Source organism: Salmo trutta, chromosome 25 (genome assembly GCF_901001165.1).
Source record: "Salmo trutta chromosome 25, fSalTru1.1, whole genome shotgun sequence".
Taxonomy (NCBI): Eukaryota; Metazoa; Chordata; class Actinopteri; order Salmoniformes; family Salmonidae; genus Salmo; species Salmo trutta.
The window spans coordinates 41,193,704-41,209,905 of NC_042981.1; the positions used below are offsets into that span (position 1 = coordinate 41,193,704).

Below are 16,202 nucleotides of genomic sequence, written 5' to 3' on the forward strand. Positions count from 1 at the left end.
ATTGCAGAGCACTGCACTGCCCAGCATGAAGTTATTAGCATTTCAATTACCACCTCTTCGGCCTCTTACACCATGAACTGAGTGGAAGGACTGAGATGCACAGGGGGTGAGAGAAGATTAAGGTTGAAGAGAGACACATAATATTAAATCAGATCTAACGGAAAAAATACTGCTCAATGTGCAAAGAACATACCCTGCACAGAAACAGAATTAGCAGGTGTTTCCAGCAAATGGCCAGTCACTTCCCGCCTCCCATCTAGGACAGGAAATTAGCACCGAGCCACTGTGCTCACACCTCCTACATCATGGCTTTTGATCTCTCGCAGCACTTTCATGTTGGGAGCTTAAGCAGAAAGCCATGAATCCCAATCGGTAGCCGACTCCCGGATCACATCAGGAAGTCGGCAAGTGATAATCTCAGAGCGCCACGATTCCTATTACAGTCAAAGCCCCCGAGGTACAGTGCAGCCGAGGAACGAGGGGGGAAGTGGGGGAGAAGGGAGAAAGGTTCTTAGAGTCTGTGAGTTGTGTTTTTGTTGTGGCCAGAAAAAAGATTAGTTTGGTTCTGGAAGGGGGAATGGGGTTGGATGCTGATGACAGTTGAAAGGAGAGGGGAGTTCACTGAAGGGTACAGTGTGGCGCGCGAGATGGAATCGACTGCGGTGTCATCACTTCTGACCATAAAAGCCGCCTGGCCCAGTCAATGCAGTCTGGAGTTCATTTTCTCCATGGCTATTTTTAGCTGCCGGCAGAGCAGTGCTACCTGGATGTGAAGGCTTTTGTTGATCCAGGCAGCAGGAGCATCACTGATGGGCCGGTAGGTAGCCTAGCGGCTAAGAGCATTGGGCCAGTAACTGAAAGGTTGCTGGTTTGAATCCCTGAGCCGACTAGCAAGACACAACCCCAATTGCTCCTGTAAGTCGCTCTGGATAAGAGTGTCTGCTAAAAGTCTTCCTTTTTTCCTCCGTGGCGGAGGGAACGTCTGTGGAGGGAGGAAGACGGAAGGCTTTGCATTCACTTTGTTACCTCAAAAAAAGCCTCAAACTGCACTGTGGTGAGTGTATCTCAGACTCAAAGGCTTTTAGTCATATAAAGAGCAAAACAGTGTTTTAATGATATACTATACTACGTTAACCAAGGTATACTACAGTAGGGCCTTTGTAAAAAAAAAAGAAAAAAAGAGGAGCATTAAAACATTGCAGGGACATTCAGGCATGCAACATTTTGACCGTAATTTCATTTGTGATGGATAATGCAAAACTAGGCTACCCTGCAAATGACCTTCATGCAGATTATAATTTTTCTTGTGCTTTTAAATGCAGGGTTAGTCATAGTTGTTTTGCTTGTTTACACTCTCCTGCAGGTATGCCTATTAAAGGAGCATTATGTCATATCTTTAATGTAGTGGAATGATAGTGTTTCACACTTTTTTTTCTGCGAAAAAAAAAACATTTTGGGCCCATACAAAATACCATTCTGAAAATGCTTTGTTGTCAAATAGGAAAGTTGCACCCTCCCTCTCTTTCATCAGGCGTGGGCATCTCGTCCTCGAGCACAACCAACAATAGCAGACTTTGGCAAGCGTCCAACATGTACAAATTGCTTTCCCATTTCCTGGTTGCTAAAATTGTACACTGTTGTGACAATTGTCGTAATGAGGAGACCAAATCAAAACAACAAACAGAAAACGAACGTCACGTTCTGCAGGCTAAACTGAGTTGTACAAAAACAAGATCCCACAACTGAAAGTGGGAAAAAGGGCTGCCTAAATATGATTCCCAATCGAAGACAACGATAGACAGCTGCCTCTGATTAGGAACCATACTCGGCCAAACAACAAAGAAATAGAAAACATAGAACTACAAAATCTAGAATGCCCACCCAAATCACACCCTGACCTAACCAAAATAGAGAAATAAAAGGTCTCTATGGTCAGGGCGTGACAACTGTTAGCTCAATTTCAGTTTATGTGATAAAATAAGCAATTGAGAGTGTAGAGAATCATTGCACCATCTAATCGCTTTGAAATATATTTTCAATAACAAAAAATATCGTACTTTCAGCTGTTTGAAGTGTGGTGGACCAAACTGAAAGTAAGACTCCAGCGTGAGTCGGGGAGGGGGAGAGTTGTTTTTATTACGTGTTGTTGCAATTCACCTAGCTTCCTCAAGGGGGAAGCAAAGTTAGACATAGTAGAGCCATACTTGCAAACATTAAATTTAAACAGTTTATCCGGCTCAAAATGTGTGAGCCAATTAAAATCAATGATTTACTTGCATGTGACAGAACGCTAAATTATAGCTGGTCCCATCAGATACATTTTTTAGCCCCCCTGTGGCTCAGTTGGTAGAGCATGGTGTGTGCTACACCAGGGTTGTGGGTTCAATTCCCACAGGGGGCCAGTACAAAAAAAATGCATGAAATGAAATGTATGTATTCACTACTGTAAGTTGCTCTGGATAAGAGTGTCTGCTAAATGACTAAAATGTAAAATGTAAATAAAATGCCACATGTAAGCCCTATGCTAACCTCACCAGGTGGCAGTGAATTATGCCCTGGAACAAGTTCTGCATTAGCCAATTAAAATTGTCAACGTAGTCAGACGTGTTTCAAAACTTGTTCATTGAAGTGTCCTTAATATACCAATCCAACATCATGTTCGGATCATCAAAGCAACTATCATGTGTATTTGACTGACTGGGCAAATTTCTCTCTGTCTAAAGTGTCCATGTAATTGTTGCAGATTGTGGCAAGGGTTTGAATCTCACATGAGTTCCCCTTCCCCTTTGGAAAATGTTGTCACGTCCTGACCAATATTTAGGTATTATTTGTATTATATTTTGGTCAGGACGTGGCAGAGGTATATTTGTTTTGTGTTTTGGGGTTTTGTGTGTGGTGTAGTGGGGTGTTAGTTGTTGGTATAGGTTCTAGGTTTGTTTTTCTATGTATAGTTACTTTGGGTTGGACTCCCAATTGAAGGCAGGTGTGTTGAGTTGCCTTTGATTGGGAGTTCTATATAATAGGGTGTGTTTGTCTTTGTGTTTTGTGGGTAGTTGTATTTTGCACTGCGTTATTTATGCCAGTAAAACTGTCACTAGTCTTATTTCGTTTTCTTGTTTTTCCTCCGTGTTCACATTCGTTTAATAAATTAAGATGATGAGCACTAACTCCTCTGCGTATTGGTCCACGTTCTCCGACGATGATTTCGCTATATCGTCTAGCGACAAAGAAATCTGTGACAAATGTAGATTTACATGTATTGTATTACTGTGTTGAAGATGGACGTAGCCTATAGCCAACAACTTCAAAATAAAGATTAAGAATTAATTTAATAGGGAGCTACCTCTTTCAACCTTGCACAAAAACACACTGCTATTGCCTAATAATCAGCGTGCATAGGCTATATTACATTGATGTGTACACCAAGATGGTGGCCTACAACATTTTCTAAGCAGTTTTATAATCATCTGCTTTGCCACATATGCGTTATTTGACTCGAGGAGGATGAGCAGTACAACGTTTACAGGACAGGTTTTTTTCTGGATCAAAAAGGGCTTAGGTAGTGGGCACGTCATCTTGGCGTTATAGAGACATTTAAAAAATGTTAAACCAATTTCCTGTAATTCTACAAATTTGTGCATGGAGCTGAGAGATGTTTTTGCAGTTTTAAAGCACATTTCCTGCAATTTGTCATAGGGGTCGTTGAATGGAGACCAAGGTGCAGCGTGTATAGTGCTCATTCTTTGTCTTTAATGAATACACTTTAACAGCAAAACGACCAACAACAGTCCCGTCAGGTACACTAGACTAAACGGAAACAACTACCCACAAACCCTAAAGGAAAACAGGCTGCTTAAGTATCGCTTCCAATCAGAGACAACGAAAGACACCTGCCTCTGATTGGAAGCCATACCCGGCCAAAACATGGAAAACGAAACATAGAAATAGAATTCTAGCACGATCCCACCTAGAAAACTCCAAAACCACCCAAAACAACCACCTGTCACGCCCTGACCACTCCACTATGGCAAATGACCTCTTACAATGGTCAGGACGTGACACAATTCTACATATTATGCCGTGGAGCAGAGAGAAAGTGTTGCAGTTTTCAAGCTAATTTCCTGCAATTCTATGCATTTTACAACGGCTAATAGTGCGTTCTTTTTTACAATGTACGCTAAACGTAGATGTTGTAAGGACCTAATTTATATATATTGATGTGTGTGAAACAGATAAACAAAAGCGAAAATGTTAAAATGTATCACGATAGTAGTAGCTAGTATCCTACTCAAGGATGCATCAATGCAATATTGGTTGGTACACAACATTTTGTTACAGACCAACGGAACAAAACTTAACCTTGAATTTGTAGGTTTAAAATATCCCTCTAGTGGTCAGGGTTGACCTATTTTAAGAAATGCCATTGGTTGGTGGATATAAAGTCTTAGGTCTCTGATAAGCCGATGAAGCATTTGTTCCAAGATATAATCACTGCCACCTGGTGAGGTTAGCATAGGGCTAACGTGTGCCATGTTATCTGATGGGACCAGCTATTAATGTTATTCATTCAGCATTCCCTCGCCTAAAAGTAAACAAACGCCACCAAACAGATTTATTTTATGCCTCTGCAATCCCATTGTGCATTAGATGCTGTGGGTCCACCGGGACACCATAGGGTGCCTTTTAATAGTCTAAACTCACTCATAACTTACTTCAGGCATGCTACCTCTAAGAAAGTTTCTCCCATGTGTATTGTGTATAGCGTTTGATGTGTGGCTCTATCTCTAAGGAACCACAGTCTTGTCACTGTATGGCAATGTAGTCATAATACACTGTAGTCCCACGACGTTGTTTCTCAATGGAACCGCAGTCTTGTCACTGTCTGGCACTGTGTTCATGTTACACTGTAGTCCCATGACACTGTAGTCCAGCACTGAGACGTTGTTTCTCAATGGGTGGTAATCTAAGGATTAATGACAGTGATACATCTGCCAGTCATGTCGTCGGGCCCCACAGATGGCGAGGGACGAGGGACTCAACACGGGGACTGATTGGCACGACAACTCTGTCATTCATTACCGGATTCAATTTGAGCTGGGATGAAAAACGACCCTACCCCAAAACGATTCAACTACCAGGCCTATCTCTGCTGCATCATCAAAGTGGTTTGCAGCTGTTACGCTAGTCAGTGATGTAATCTAAGGCTAGCTCCCCAGTGTTTGCATTCATTGACTTTGAGTCAGATCTATGGAGTGACATCCACCACAATAACAACAACAATGACGACAGGAGTCCAATTCATTCGCAGCCTGGCGCTACATATCCAATATACAGGAACAGTAACATGGTAATAACAATGCCACTGGCAGAGCCTCGGGCTACGTGGCAGACAGGCTGTGTTTAGCCAGCCCTGAGTGGAGGGAGCAAGGCAGAAGTGTCTCAGAGAATTACATGTAAAAAAAAAAGTAAAAAAAAGGCCCCCACTACAATGATTCCATTCTGGATTTGAGAAACACAACTGTCAATTCTGGTTTCTATAAACAGGATTATCTCTCTCTCTTCCTCTTTCTCTCTAGGTGGTAGGACCGCCGGCAGCAGGGGCCTTCCGGGAGAGGCCGGCCAAGCCCACGGCCTTCCGCAAGTTCTACGAGCGAGGAGACTTCCCCATCGCTCTGGAGCATGACACCAAGGGCAATCGCATCGCATGGAAGGTAGGATACTGCCAAGCATTCACTAGAGCAGTCTGTTGACATTGTGCAATATGTGGAGGCTGCAGTAGAAATTAGTGAATGAGGTGAATTACCCCTATGCTGTACAATACTGTATGCAATTCATCATGTTCATCATTAGAGGGATCTACCTTTACTCTCAGCCTAAACTCTCAGCAGTGTACTCACACACCACCTTAATGTAGGAGGCCACACAGTGTTGTTCACATGGAAACACTGGTGCTATAGTATGTTATTATGCTGTCAATGCTCTACATGATATGTGATGTGTGTCGGTGTCATCTGCGATGTTATCATCCATTGTGAAACACAATGGAACATTTGCAATGTACACATGATGTCATGGTAGGTCAAGATCAATGTTCTGATTGTCCTCGGATATTGCCTGTGAGGACAATAGTCCAGACAGACCTGTCTTAGTCTTTCTACGTCTATGTCGGAATTTGTACCTGCTGCAGTCAGAAAGACTCAATTGTGCAGCGTTCGACACATCAGTTAGCCCAGCAGTGAGATTGCTCCTCCTTATATTAACCACGCTGTTTTATTATAGCCTCACAGCGCTGCGAGATATTCCACAACTTCTGAGTCGGAGTCGTCACCACCCACCGTACTTAATGACATTTAGAAACGTAAGCAAGGCTAAATGAATCAAAGAAAATAGTATTTTTCTTCCTCCTTCAAAGAGAAAGGTGACACACTCTTTCCTGTCTCCAGGTGCAAACATTGTGAAAGCATCTGCATGAATTATTAATGTACAGTGTTCAAATGAATACTGTGTGGTGGATGGTGTGCTTTTACCCCAATAATGGCTTTCTTTGTGCTCTTATGAAAAAGCTCTCAGCAAATCGGGAATTGGTGTATAAAATTGTGCAGCTGTTATGGTTATTGATTTCACCCATGCACACGTGTAACCGATTTCTCCTAATTCTCCCTGTCAGACTACTTCATTACTCCCCCACTGTGTGAAACATCTTGGAGGGATGACTGTTCATGTGTGTATAGCATACTGCAGGGAGCCTAGTCAAGCATGTGTTTGTGTTCTAAACTAGCATGCGATCCACCACGCATCTGTTTTGGTCGTTTTTTTTCATAATTCCGGATGAATTCAACCCCAGTGTTTTCATCCTCTCCTCTACTTTTAAAATCACTTCAAATAGAGTAGATGCCGGGCAGTGTAATGGTTTGATAGGGGATAGTGAAAGTGGGGGCCTAGTCGATGATTGGAGCGAGCGCAGGGGCCACTGTGTGTTTGCACTGGGGCAGAGGTTCAAGGCTGGGGCTCTGGACCAATCTTGGCTGGAGAGTTGGCTATAGGAAGAAAAAAGAAAACAGGAAATAGCAGGAAAAGAAAACAACTAAATTGTGTTGATTTAATTTGGCCTGAATGCACAATCCGAGTGTGTGTTTATTGTGTTTGTGTGTGTAGAGGAGGAGTGTGTGTGCCTGAGGTCAAGAGTTCACAGTCCCTGCTGGCTCTGTGTGTGTGTTTACGTGTGCGCGAGAGAGGGAGCAGGAGAGTGGTAAATGTCCTCATGATGGAATGCCTCTTAAATTGACCGTGAAATAGCCACAAACAGCATGTTTACTCCAATAAGTCAATCAAACGAATATCAGTGGTGTCCTATTCAGTATGTGTGTTTGTCACCACCCCCCTGCAGCACCACACTTAGGGTAGAAAGCCTCACTTGCTCCCCTCCCCTTTTCTTTTCTCTGCTCTTCTCCAGTCATCCCCCTGTCTGTGCGGTAGGGAGCAGCAGCGCATGGCTCTTCCTCCTCTTCTATGGAGTCAGTCTCTCATGTCTTTCACAATCCCCCACCTCTCCCACTCTACTTCATCATACGGATGGGCATTGGAAATGATTTCAGTATTCAAATAATATAATGATATTTTTTCGGGTATCCAGATTGTTGAAATACATGTTTTCTTTAAAACCTTTGTTTTTGTTAAATTCAATGGAGACTTGGTCGTGCGACTCGAGAGAGCCGGTGAGCTGCGCACTGTTTGTTTTAGCACAAGGATGGGGGAGGGGCAGGTGTGAGAGAGAGAGAGAAAGTGAGAGAAAGAGACCGAACCGACTCCCGCTAGTCTAGGAACATACAAAGAAGGAACTGTCAGATGCGTCACAATACCCCCGAACTTGCCACACTAGGAGCCAAATTTGAAGTCGAATACATTGAATACATGGAGCATTAAACACAATTGAAATGTTTTTTCGGAAGGGCTGTGGTCACCATTAATGTAATACATGAACTAAATAGGGGAGCTATTTCATAGTTTTTTCACAGGTACATTATTTTCCCATTTCAGTATAGCTACCCTATGCTTGGCGTGAAAGTTATGGGAAGGGCAGACCGTTCGATATGCCTTGAAATATTTTGATATGCAACCTGGAATAAAAATGTAAGAGGACTAGTGCTCCTATTTAAACAAATCTTACATCTGTGCAGTTTTTGAGCAATGGTGTTATGCTACATTGTTTCTTCTTCAGAGCTCGCTGGTGAGCAACAACAAAATATAACTTCACAGAGACAAACACGAGTTCTTCAAGTTTTGCACTATATTTGTTATTTAACCTTTATTTAACTAAGCAAGTCAGTTAAGAACAAATTCGTATTTACAATGATGGCCTACCAAAAGGACTCCTACGGGTAATTAGGGCCGATTTCAAGTTTTCATAACAATCGGTAATTGGTATTTTTTGCCACCGATTTGCCTTTTTTTATTTGTATTATTATTATTTTGTTTTATTATTATATTTTTTAACTAGGCAAGTCAGTTAACAGATTCTTATTTTCAATGACGGCCTAGGAACGGTGGGTTAACTGCCTTGTTCAGGGGCAGAACGACAGATTTTTACCTTGTCAGCTTGGGGATTCAATCTTGCAACCTTACGGTTAACTAGTCCAATGCTCTAACCACCTGCTTTACATTGCACTCCACGAGGAGCCTGCCTGTTACGCGAATGCAGTAAGAAGCCAAGGTAAGTTGCTAGCTAGCATTAAACTTATCTTATAAAAAACAATCAATCAATCAATCAATTACAATCACTACTTAACTACACATGGTTGATGATATTACTAGTTTATCTAGCCTGTCCTGCGTTGCATATAATCGATGCGGTGCGCATTCGCGAAAAAGGACTGTCGTTGCTCCAACGTGTACCTAACCATAAACATCAATGTCACCTCTGCAACAGAGTCAGGGTATATGCAGCAGTTTGGGCCGCCTGGCTCGTTGCGAACTGTGTGAATACTATTTCTTCCTAACAAAGACAGGCAACTTCGCCAAACGGGGGATGATTTAACAAAAGCGCATTTGCGAAAAAAGCACAATTGTTGCACGACTGTACCTAACCATAAACACCAATGCCTTTCTTAAAATCAGTACACAGAAGTATATATTTTTAAACCTGCGTATTTCGCTAAAAGAAATCCAGGTTAGCAGGCAATATTAACCAGGTGAAATTGTGTCCGTTCTCTTGCGTTTATTGCACGCAGAGTCAGGGTATATGCAACAGTTTGGGCCGCCTGGCTCATTGCGAACTAATTTGCCAGAATTTTACGTAATTATGACATAACATTGAAGGTTGTGCAATGTAACAGGAATATTTAGACTTAGGGATGCCACCCGTTAGATAAAATACGGAACGGTTGTCACATAATAGTTCTGCAGGAGGGGTGAAGTCAGGCGCAGGAGACTCAGGTACGTGAAACACGTAGTTATTTTCATGAAGGAAAAACCAGTCCAAAAATAACAAGCCGAAAAGGCAGGGAAAAATATTCCAATAAAGGAAGACTAACACAGTCTTCTGAAATATATTGGGACGCAGCCCAGCAACCCTAACGCCCAAACGCTTAAAATATAAATGGATAGAAAAGAAAATCCCCCAACCTACAATAGCAGACACGAACCAATCCCGCACAACCCCAAACACAAAACAGACAGACTAAATACCCCACTAATTACTAAACACAAAACAGGTGCTACCCTAACCAGACATTACTAAACGAAAACAGAAAAGGAAATCAGTGGCAGCTAGTAGGCCGGCGACGACGACCGCCGAGCGCCACCCGAACGGGGAGAGGCGCCACCTGTGGACGTTGTGACAGTACCCCCCCCCCCCCCCCCCGACGCGCGGCTCACGCAGCGCACCAACTCCGGCCTCGAGGACGACCCGGAGGGCGAGGCGCAGGACGATCCGGATGGAGGCTGTGGAACCACTGCAGCCGCACCGGGCCCCCCTTCATCAGTGAGGTAATGGGAGCCGCCACTTAACCAAAACCCCGGATAAACCTCCGGTAGTAATTGGCAAACCCTAAGAACTGCTGAACCTCCTTAACCGTGGTCGGAGTCGGCCAATTACACACGGCCGAAATGCGGTCACATTCCATCACCACCCCGAATCTGGAAATGCGATACCCCAGAAATGAGACGGCTCGTTATGAGAGACTCACACTTCTCAGCCTTGACATACAAGTCATGCTCCACCAGTCGCCCAAGCACTTTACGCACCAGGGACACATGTTCGGCGCGTGTGGCAGAGGAAATCAGAATGTCGTCGATGTACACCACCACACCCTGACCGAGCAGATCCAATCCTTTGTGGATGAGATTCTCCGGGAAGACGGCTGTAGCATTTTTTTAACCCATATGGCATGACGAGGTACTCATAATGGCCAGATGTAGTACTAAATGCAGTTTTCCACTCGTCCCCATCTCGGATACGCACCAGATTGTACGCGCTCCTGAGATCCAACTTTGTAAAGAAGCGCGCCCCGTGAAATGACTCCACCGCCGTAGCGATGAGAGGTAATGGGTAACTGAAACCCACCGTAATGGCATTTAGACCTCTATAATCAATGCACGGACGCAAACCTCCATCCTTCTTCTTCTTCACAAAAAAGAAGCTTGAGGAGACAGGTGATTTGGATGGCCGAATGTATCCCTGCCTCAAGGACTCAGTGACGTATGTCTCCATAGCCACTGTCTCCTCCTGAGACAGAGGATACACGTGACTCCTGGGATATGCAGCGTTAACCTGGAGGTTTATCGCACAATCTCCTCGTCGATGAGGTGGTAATTGAGTTGCCTTTGTTTTACTGAAGGCGATAGCCAAATCGGCATACTCTGAGGGAATATGCACGGTAGAGACTTGGTCTGGACTCTCTACCGTAGTAGCACCGATGGAAACCCCTATACACCTGCCCGAGCACTCACTCGACCACCCCTTATTTTGGGATTGTGAGTGGCTAGCCAGGGAATACCCAGTACCACCGGAAATGCTGGGGAGTCAATGATGAAGAGGCTGATACGCTCCTCATGACCTCCCCGCATCACCATAACCAGTGGCGCAGTAGCCTCCCTAACCAGGCCCGACCCAAGTGGTCGACTGTCTAGGGCGTGCACGGGGAAGGGTTGGTCCAACTGGATAAGTGGAATCCCTAACTTATGGGCGACCCCACGGTCCACAAAACTCCCAGCCGCGCCTGAATCGACTAGCGCCTTATACTGGGAGTGCGGGGAAAACTCAGGAAAAGACACTAAGACATGCATGTGGCCAACAGGGGGCTCTGGGTGAGAATGGTGCTGACTCACCTGGGGTGTCGAAGTGGTACTCTGCCTGCCCTCTGAACTCCCGGGTGAGCCTCTCCAGCACCGGTCGGCAGTGTGCCCTCTGCGACCACAGTGGGCACAGGAGAGACCCCCCCCCTCCGGTCCTCCTAGCTGCAGCCCCCCCATCTCTATGGGCGTTGGATCAGGAAGACTGGGAGGTGGAACGAAAAGGGCCCGAGGAGAACGCCCACGTGGGCAGCCAGCAGGTTTGTCCAGTCTGATGGACAGATCGATAAGCTGGTCCAGGGTGTTTGTAGTGTCCCGACATGCCAGCTCCCGGCGGACGTCCTCCCTCAGGCTACAACGATAATGGTCAATAAGGGGCCCTCTCGTTCCATCCCGCTCCAGCGGCTAGGATCCGGAACTCCAATGCGAAGTCCTGTGCGCTCCTCGTCTCCTGTCTCAGGTGGAACAGTCGCTCACCCGCCGCTTTACCCTCCGGTGGATGATCGAATACAGCCTGGAAACGGCAGGTGATCTCCGGGTAGTCGTCCATGGCTGAATCTGGGCCCTCCCAGACGGCGTTGGCCCACTCCAGGGCTCTACCCGTGAGACGAGACGAGGGCACTCACCCTCTCCTCTCCCGAGGGGGTGGGGCGAACGGTCGCCAGGTACAGGTATTTATGTATTATATTAAGTTAAAATACATTTACGTCATTTAGCAGACGCTCTTATCCAGAGCGACTTACAAATTGGATCAAGTGTTGGCACGCCTGGAGAATTGGGAGAGACGTGCTCTTCCACCTGCCCCAGCTACTGTCCACCACCCTGTTCTCCCCTCAGCACCGACGGAGTCCAGCCCGAGTGGGATAAAGCTCGCGCTCCCGAGGGAGTTTGATGGGCTTTTTGAAATTGGAGAAGTGTGGGCTTTTTGAAATCAGAGAAGTGTATCTTTAAAATGGTGTAAAATAGTCGTATGTTTGAGAAATTGAAATGATTAGACTTTTGATGTTTTGTATTTTGCGCCCTGCTGTTCCATTGGATGTTGGCTAGGCGTTCCGCTAGCGGAACGGCTATAGCCAACAGGTTTTAAGGCTTTATCTAAAATGAAATACAATTATCTATGTGACATTGCTACATAGCCTTCATGATAGACCATTACATTAAACATTTTAATAAAACAAGTTTTATGACAGTTTTTATGAGTGCGCCCTACTGGTAACCTACGCACGTTGTCGGTCAATCAAAGCAGCACTACAGTCAGTCTTCATGTGTAGCAAGTGAAGTGAGAGATTTCTAAATCAATGGAAAATGATATTTAAATCACGGAATTAAGTTGGCTAAATTAAAAAGAAGTTGGCTACAAGGATCAACCAACAGGTAGGCTGTTGTTTTATATGAATGGAGTTGTTATAGATATTGGATGGGGACACAAAATAGCCTCAATAAGCATTGCTACTTTAGCTAGCTAGCTAGCTAACTTAGCTGGTTACTTTAGCTAGCTACCTTCTTTACAGCGATTGGATAGGGTCAAGAGACGTACTACCAGATGGTATCATAGATAACATATGGTAGCAACATGTTTGTCTAACTAGCACCTAGGAACATACAGAAAAGTATTTGCCAGATACGTCACAATAGCACAGAAGTAAATCTGCACTGGGAGGCACATTTTTTATGGAATACACATAGAGAATGAAGTTAAAATAAGTGTTCATTCAGTATTGTTGTAATTGTCATTATTACAAAAAAATTTAAATCCGCCGATTAATCGGTATCGGTTTTTGGTCCTCCACTAATCGGTATCGGTATCAGCGTTGAAAAATCATAATCGGTCAACCTCTAGTATGGGGGCTGGAATTCAAAATAAAAATAAATTAAATAAAAATGTAGGACAAAACACACATCACGACAAGAGAGACAACACAACACTACATAAATAGAGACCTAAGACGACAGCATAGCATGGCAGCAACACATGACAACACAGCATTGTAGCAACACAACATGACAACATGGTTGCAACACAACATGGTAGCAGCACAAAACAGGGTACAAACATTGTTGGGCACAGACAACAGCACAAAGAGCAAGAAGGTAAAGACAACAATACATCATGCAAAGCAGCCACAACTGTCAGTAAGTGTGTCCATGATTGAGTCTTTGAATGAAGAGCCAATTTTTTCCTGAACTTGTAGCTAGTTGGCGGGCCAGAACATAATTAGCCCAAGTTCAAGAACATTGGGAAACAGCAGCATTCCGAAATGTTTTTAAAAAGACAAAGACCTTACCTCATTTCACCTTTTTATTTTAGTCCGGGCAGGCTGACGCTTTCGGCAGTTATGCCTTCATCAGAGCTGAATCTAATCATGGTACTTTCAGAAGACATGAGGCCCAAGTCCAACGCAGAAAGGCATGAAGGAGAAAAGAATGCCAGCATTAAACTTTTATGTATTGATTGAAGGAAACTATATCAATGCATTTGAATCATGACGGTCATATGATGGAAAAGTGAAAACGATTCAGGTTCACGTTTGTCCTACAAGAGGAAATCTTAGCACTTCTCACACATCACATAGGCCTAAACAAACAAACACAGCAGGAAACAAAAAATAGGAACAGTCAGACAAATACCTTTCCTTCCCTCCCATCCCACCCCACCCTGTCCATATGAGGAGTTGTTCATAATAGTGATAGGTCCTGGTATAAAACTCCTCCCGAAGCGGGAGCACAATTTAATTGTCTGATTTCTCTGACCTGTTGGGAGATCAAAGCAGTGGTGGAGTGAGGGGGGCTGGGGAAGTGTGATGTAGTTGATGTTTGTATGATGTTGTCGTTTGTATGTGTATGTTTAGTATTGTTTCTAAAAGAAAGGAAATAGTAGGCCTATAGGCTACTCCAGGGACATTTAATAGCCATAGCCTATACACTTTATTTTTATACAAACCTTCAGAACATACAGTGTGAAACCTGAAAGAACTTGTGGTTCTCTAGGGTCAAGCGAATTGATCCAATATATTACTTGTGCACGCACCAGTGCAACAATATGTAGTTTAACATCATCGCTCCCAAACGGCACTGATGTGAGATTTTTTTTCCGCTATAGAAGCAGTGGTTCTCTTAAATTGTAATTCCAAATTGCACATCAAAATATTTAGGGTCATATCACAGTCTGCTCTGCCATTCCTTCCCATCACACCAGGGCTGCCAAGAATATAGGGTTGCTATAAGATGTGAATGGGAAAAAAGTATAGCTCCCCACTACCATGAGACGTATATATTTAATGTATTAATTGCATGGTGACCACAGCCCTTCCGAAAAACGTGTTTTAATGCAATTTTTTCCACCTTGCTGCATGTATTCAATGTATTCCTGTAGAGATACTGTAGATAGAGGACTCATCTTTGTATCGGTGCCATTATAGCATCTGTGACAGAATGGGTAGCGTCATAGAGGCTATCTCCATTTCTTCTTCACGATTGGCTGATTTCTCCTGATGACCTGGTTGGACATAATTCCAACAGGGTCACCATCAGGAATCAACCAAAGTTGGAAGTCCCACCCAGTTGACTCAACAGCGCTGCCCATGCTAAGATGACCTTTTGGCCCTAGAAGTCTCTATCATTCTCTATGTGTATTCCATAAAAAATGTGCCTCCCAGTGCAGATTTACTTCCGTGCTATTGTGACGTATGTGGCAAATACTTTTCTTTATGTTCCTAGGTGCTAGTTAGACAAACATGTTGCTACCATATGTTATCTATGATACCATCTGGTAGTACGTCTCTTGACCCTATCCAATCGTTGTAAAGAAGGTAACTAGCTAAAGTAACCAGCTAAGTTAGCTAGCTAGCTAGCTAGCTAGCTAAAGTAGCAATGCTTATTGAGGCTATTTTGCTGTGTCCCCATCCAATGTCTACAACAACTCCATTCATATAAAACAACAGCCTACCTGTTGGTTGATCCTTGTAGCCAACTTCTTTTTAATTTAGCCAACTTAATTCCGTGATTTAAATAACATTTTCCATTGATTAGAAATCTCTCACTTCACTTGCTACACATGGAGACTCTGACTGTAGTGCTGCTTTGATTGACCGACAACGTGCGTAGGTTACCAGTAGGGCGCACTCATAAAAACTGTCATAAAACTTTTGTTTTATAAAAATGTTTAATGTAATGGTCTATCATGAAGGCTATGTAGCAATGTCACATAGACAATTGTATTTCATTTTAGATAAAGCTTTAAAACCTGTTGGCTATAGCCGTTCCGCTAGCGGAACAGCAGGGTGTGTAATACAAAACATCAAAAGTCTAATAATTTCAATTTCTCAAACATACGACTATTTTACACCATTTTAAAGATACACTTCACCTTAATGTAACCACATTGTCCGATTTCAAAAAGGCTTTACAGCGAAAGCAAAACATTAGATTATGTTAGGAGAGTACATAGACAAAAATAACCACGCAGCCATTTTCCAAGCAAGGAGATATGTCACAAAAACCCAAAACACAGCTAAATGAAGCACTAACCTTTGACGATCTTCATCAGATGACGCTCCTATGACATCATGTTACACAATACATGTATGTTTTGTTCGATAAAGTTCATATTTATATCCAAAAACAGCATTTTACATTGGCGCGTGTTCAGAATATGTATTCCAACCAAAACTCCCGGTGAATGTGCACATCAATTTACAAAAATACTCATCATAAACGTTGACAAAATGCATAACAATTATTTTAAGAATTATAGATACAGTACTCCTTGATGCAACTGCTGTGTCAGATTTTAAAATAGCTTTTCGGCGAAAGCACATTTTTCAATATTCTGAGTACATAGCTCGCCATCAAAGCAAGCTATACAGACACCCGCCAAGTTCTGGGGTCACCTAAACTCAGAATTAGTATTATAA

General features: G+C 43.5%; 1 protein-coding gene across 1 annotated transcript in view; it reads left to right on the forward strand.

Moving 5' to 3' along the window:
- The window catches only part of LOC115162577 (parkin coregulated gene protein homolog), a 271,046-nt gene that overhangs the window by 38,693 nt on the left and 216,151 nt on the right, over positions 1-16,202 (forward strand). Inside the window, exon 2 of the mRNA XM_029714023.1 lies at positions 5,577-5,711. Within this exon, the coding sequence (XP_029569883.1) occupies positions 5,577-5,711 (135 nt within the window). The remainder of the gene's footprint in view (positions 1-5,576; positions 5,712-16,202) is intronic.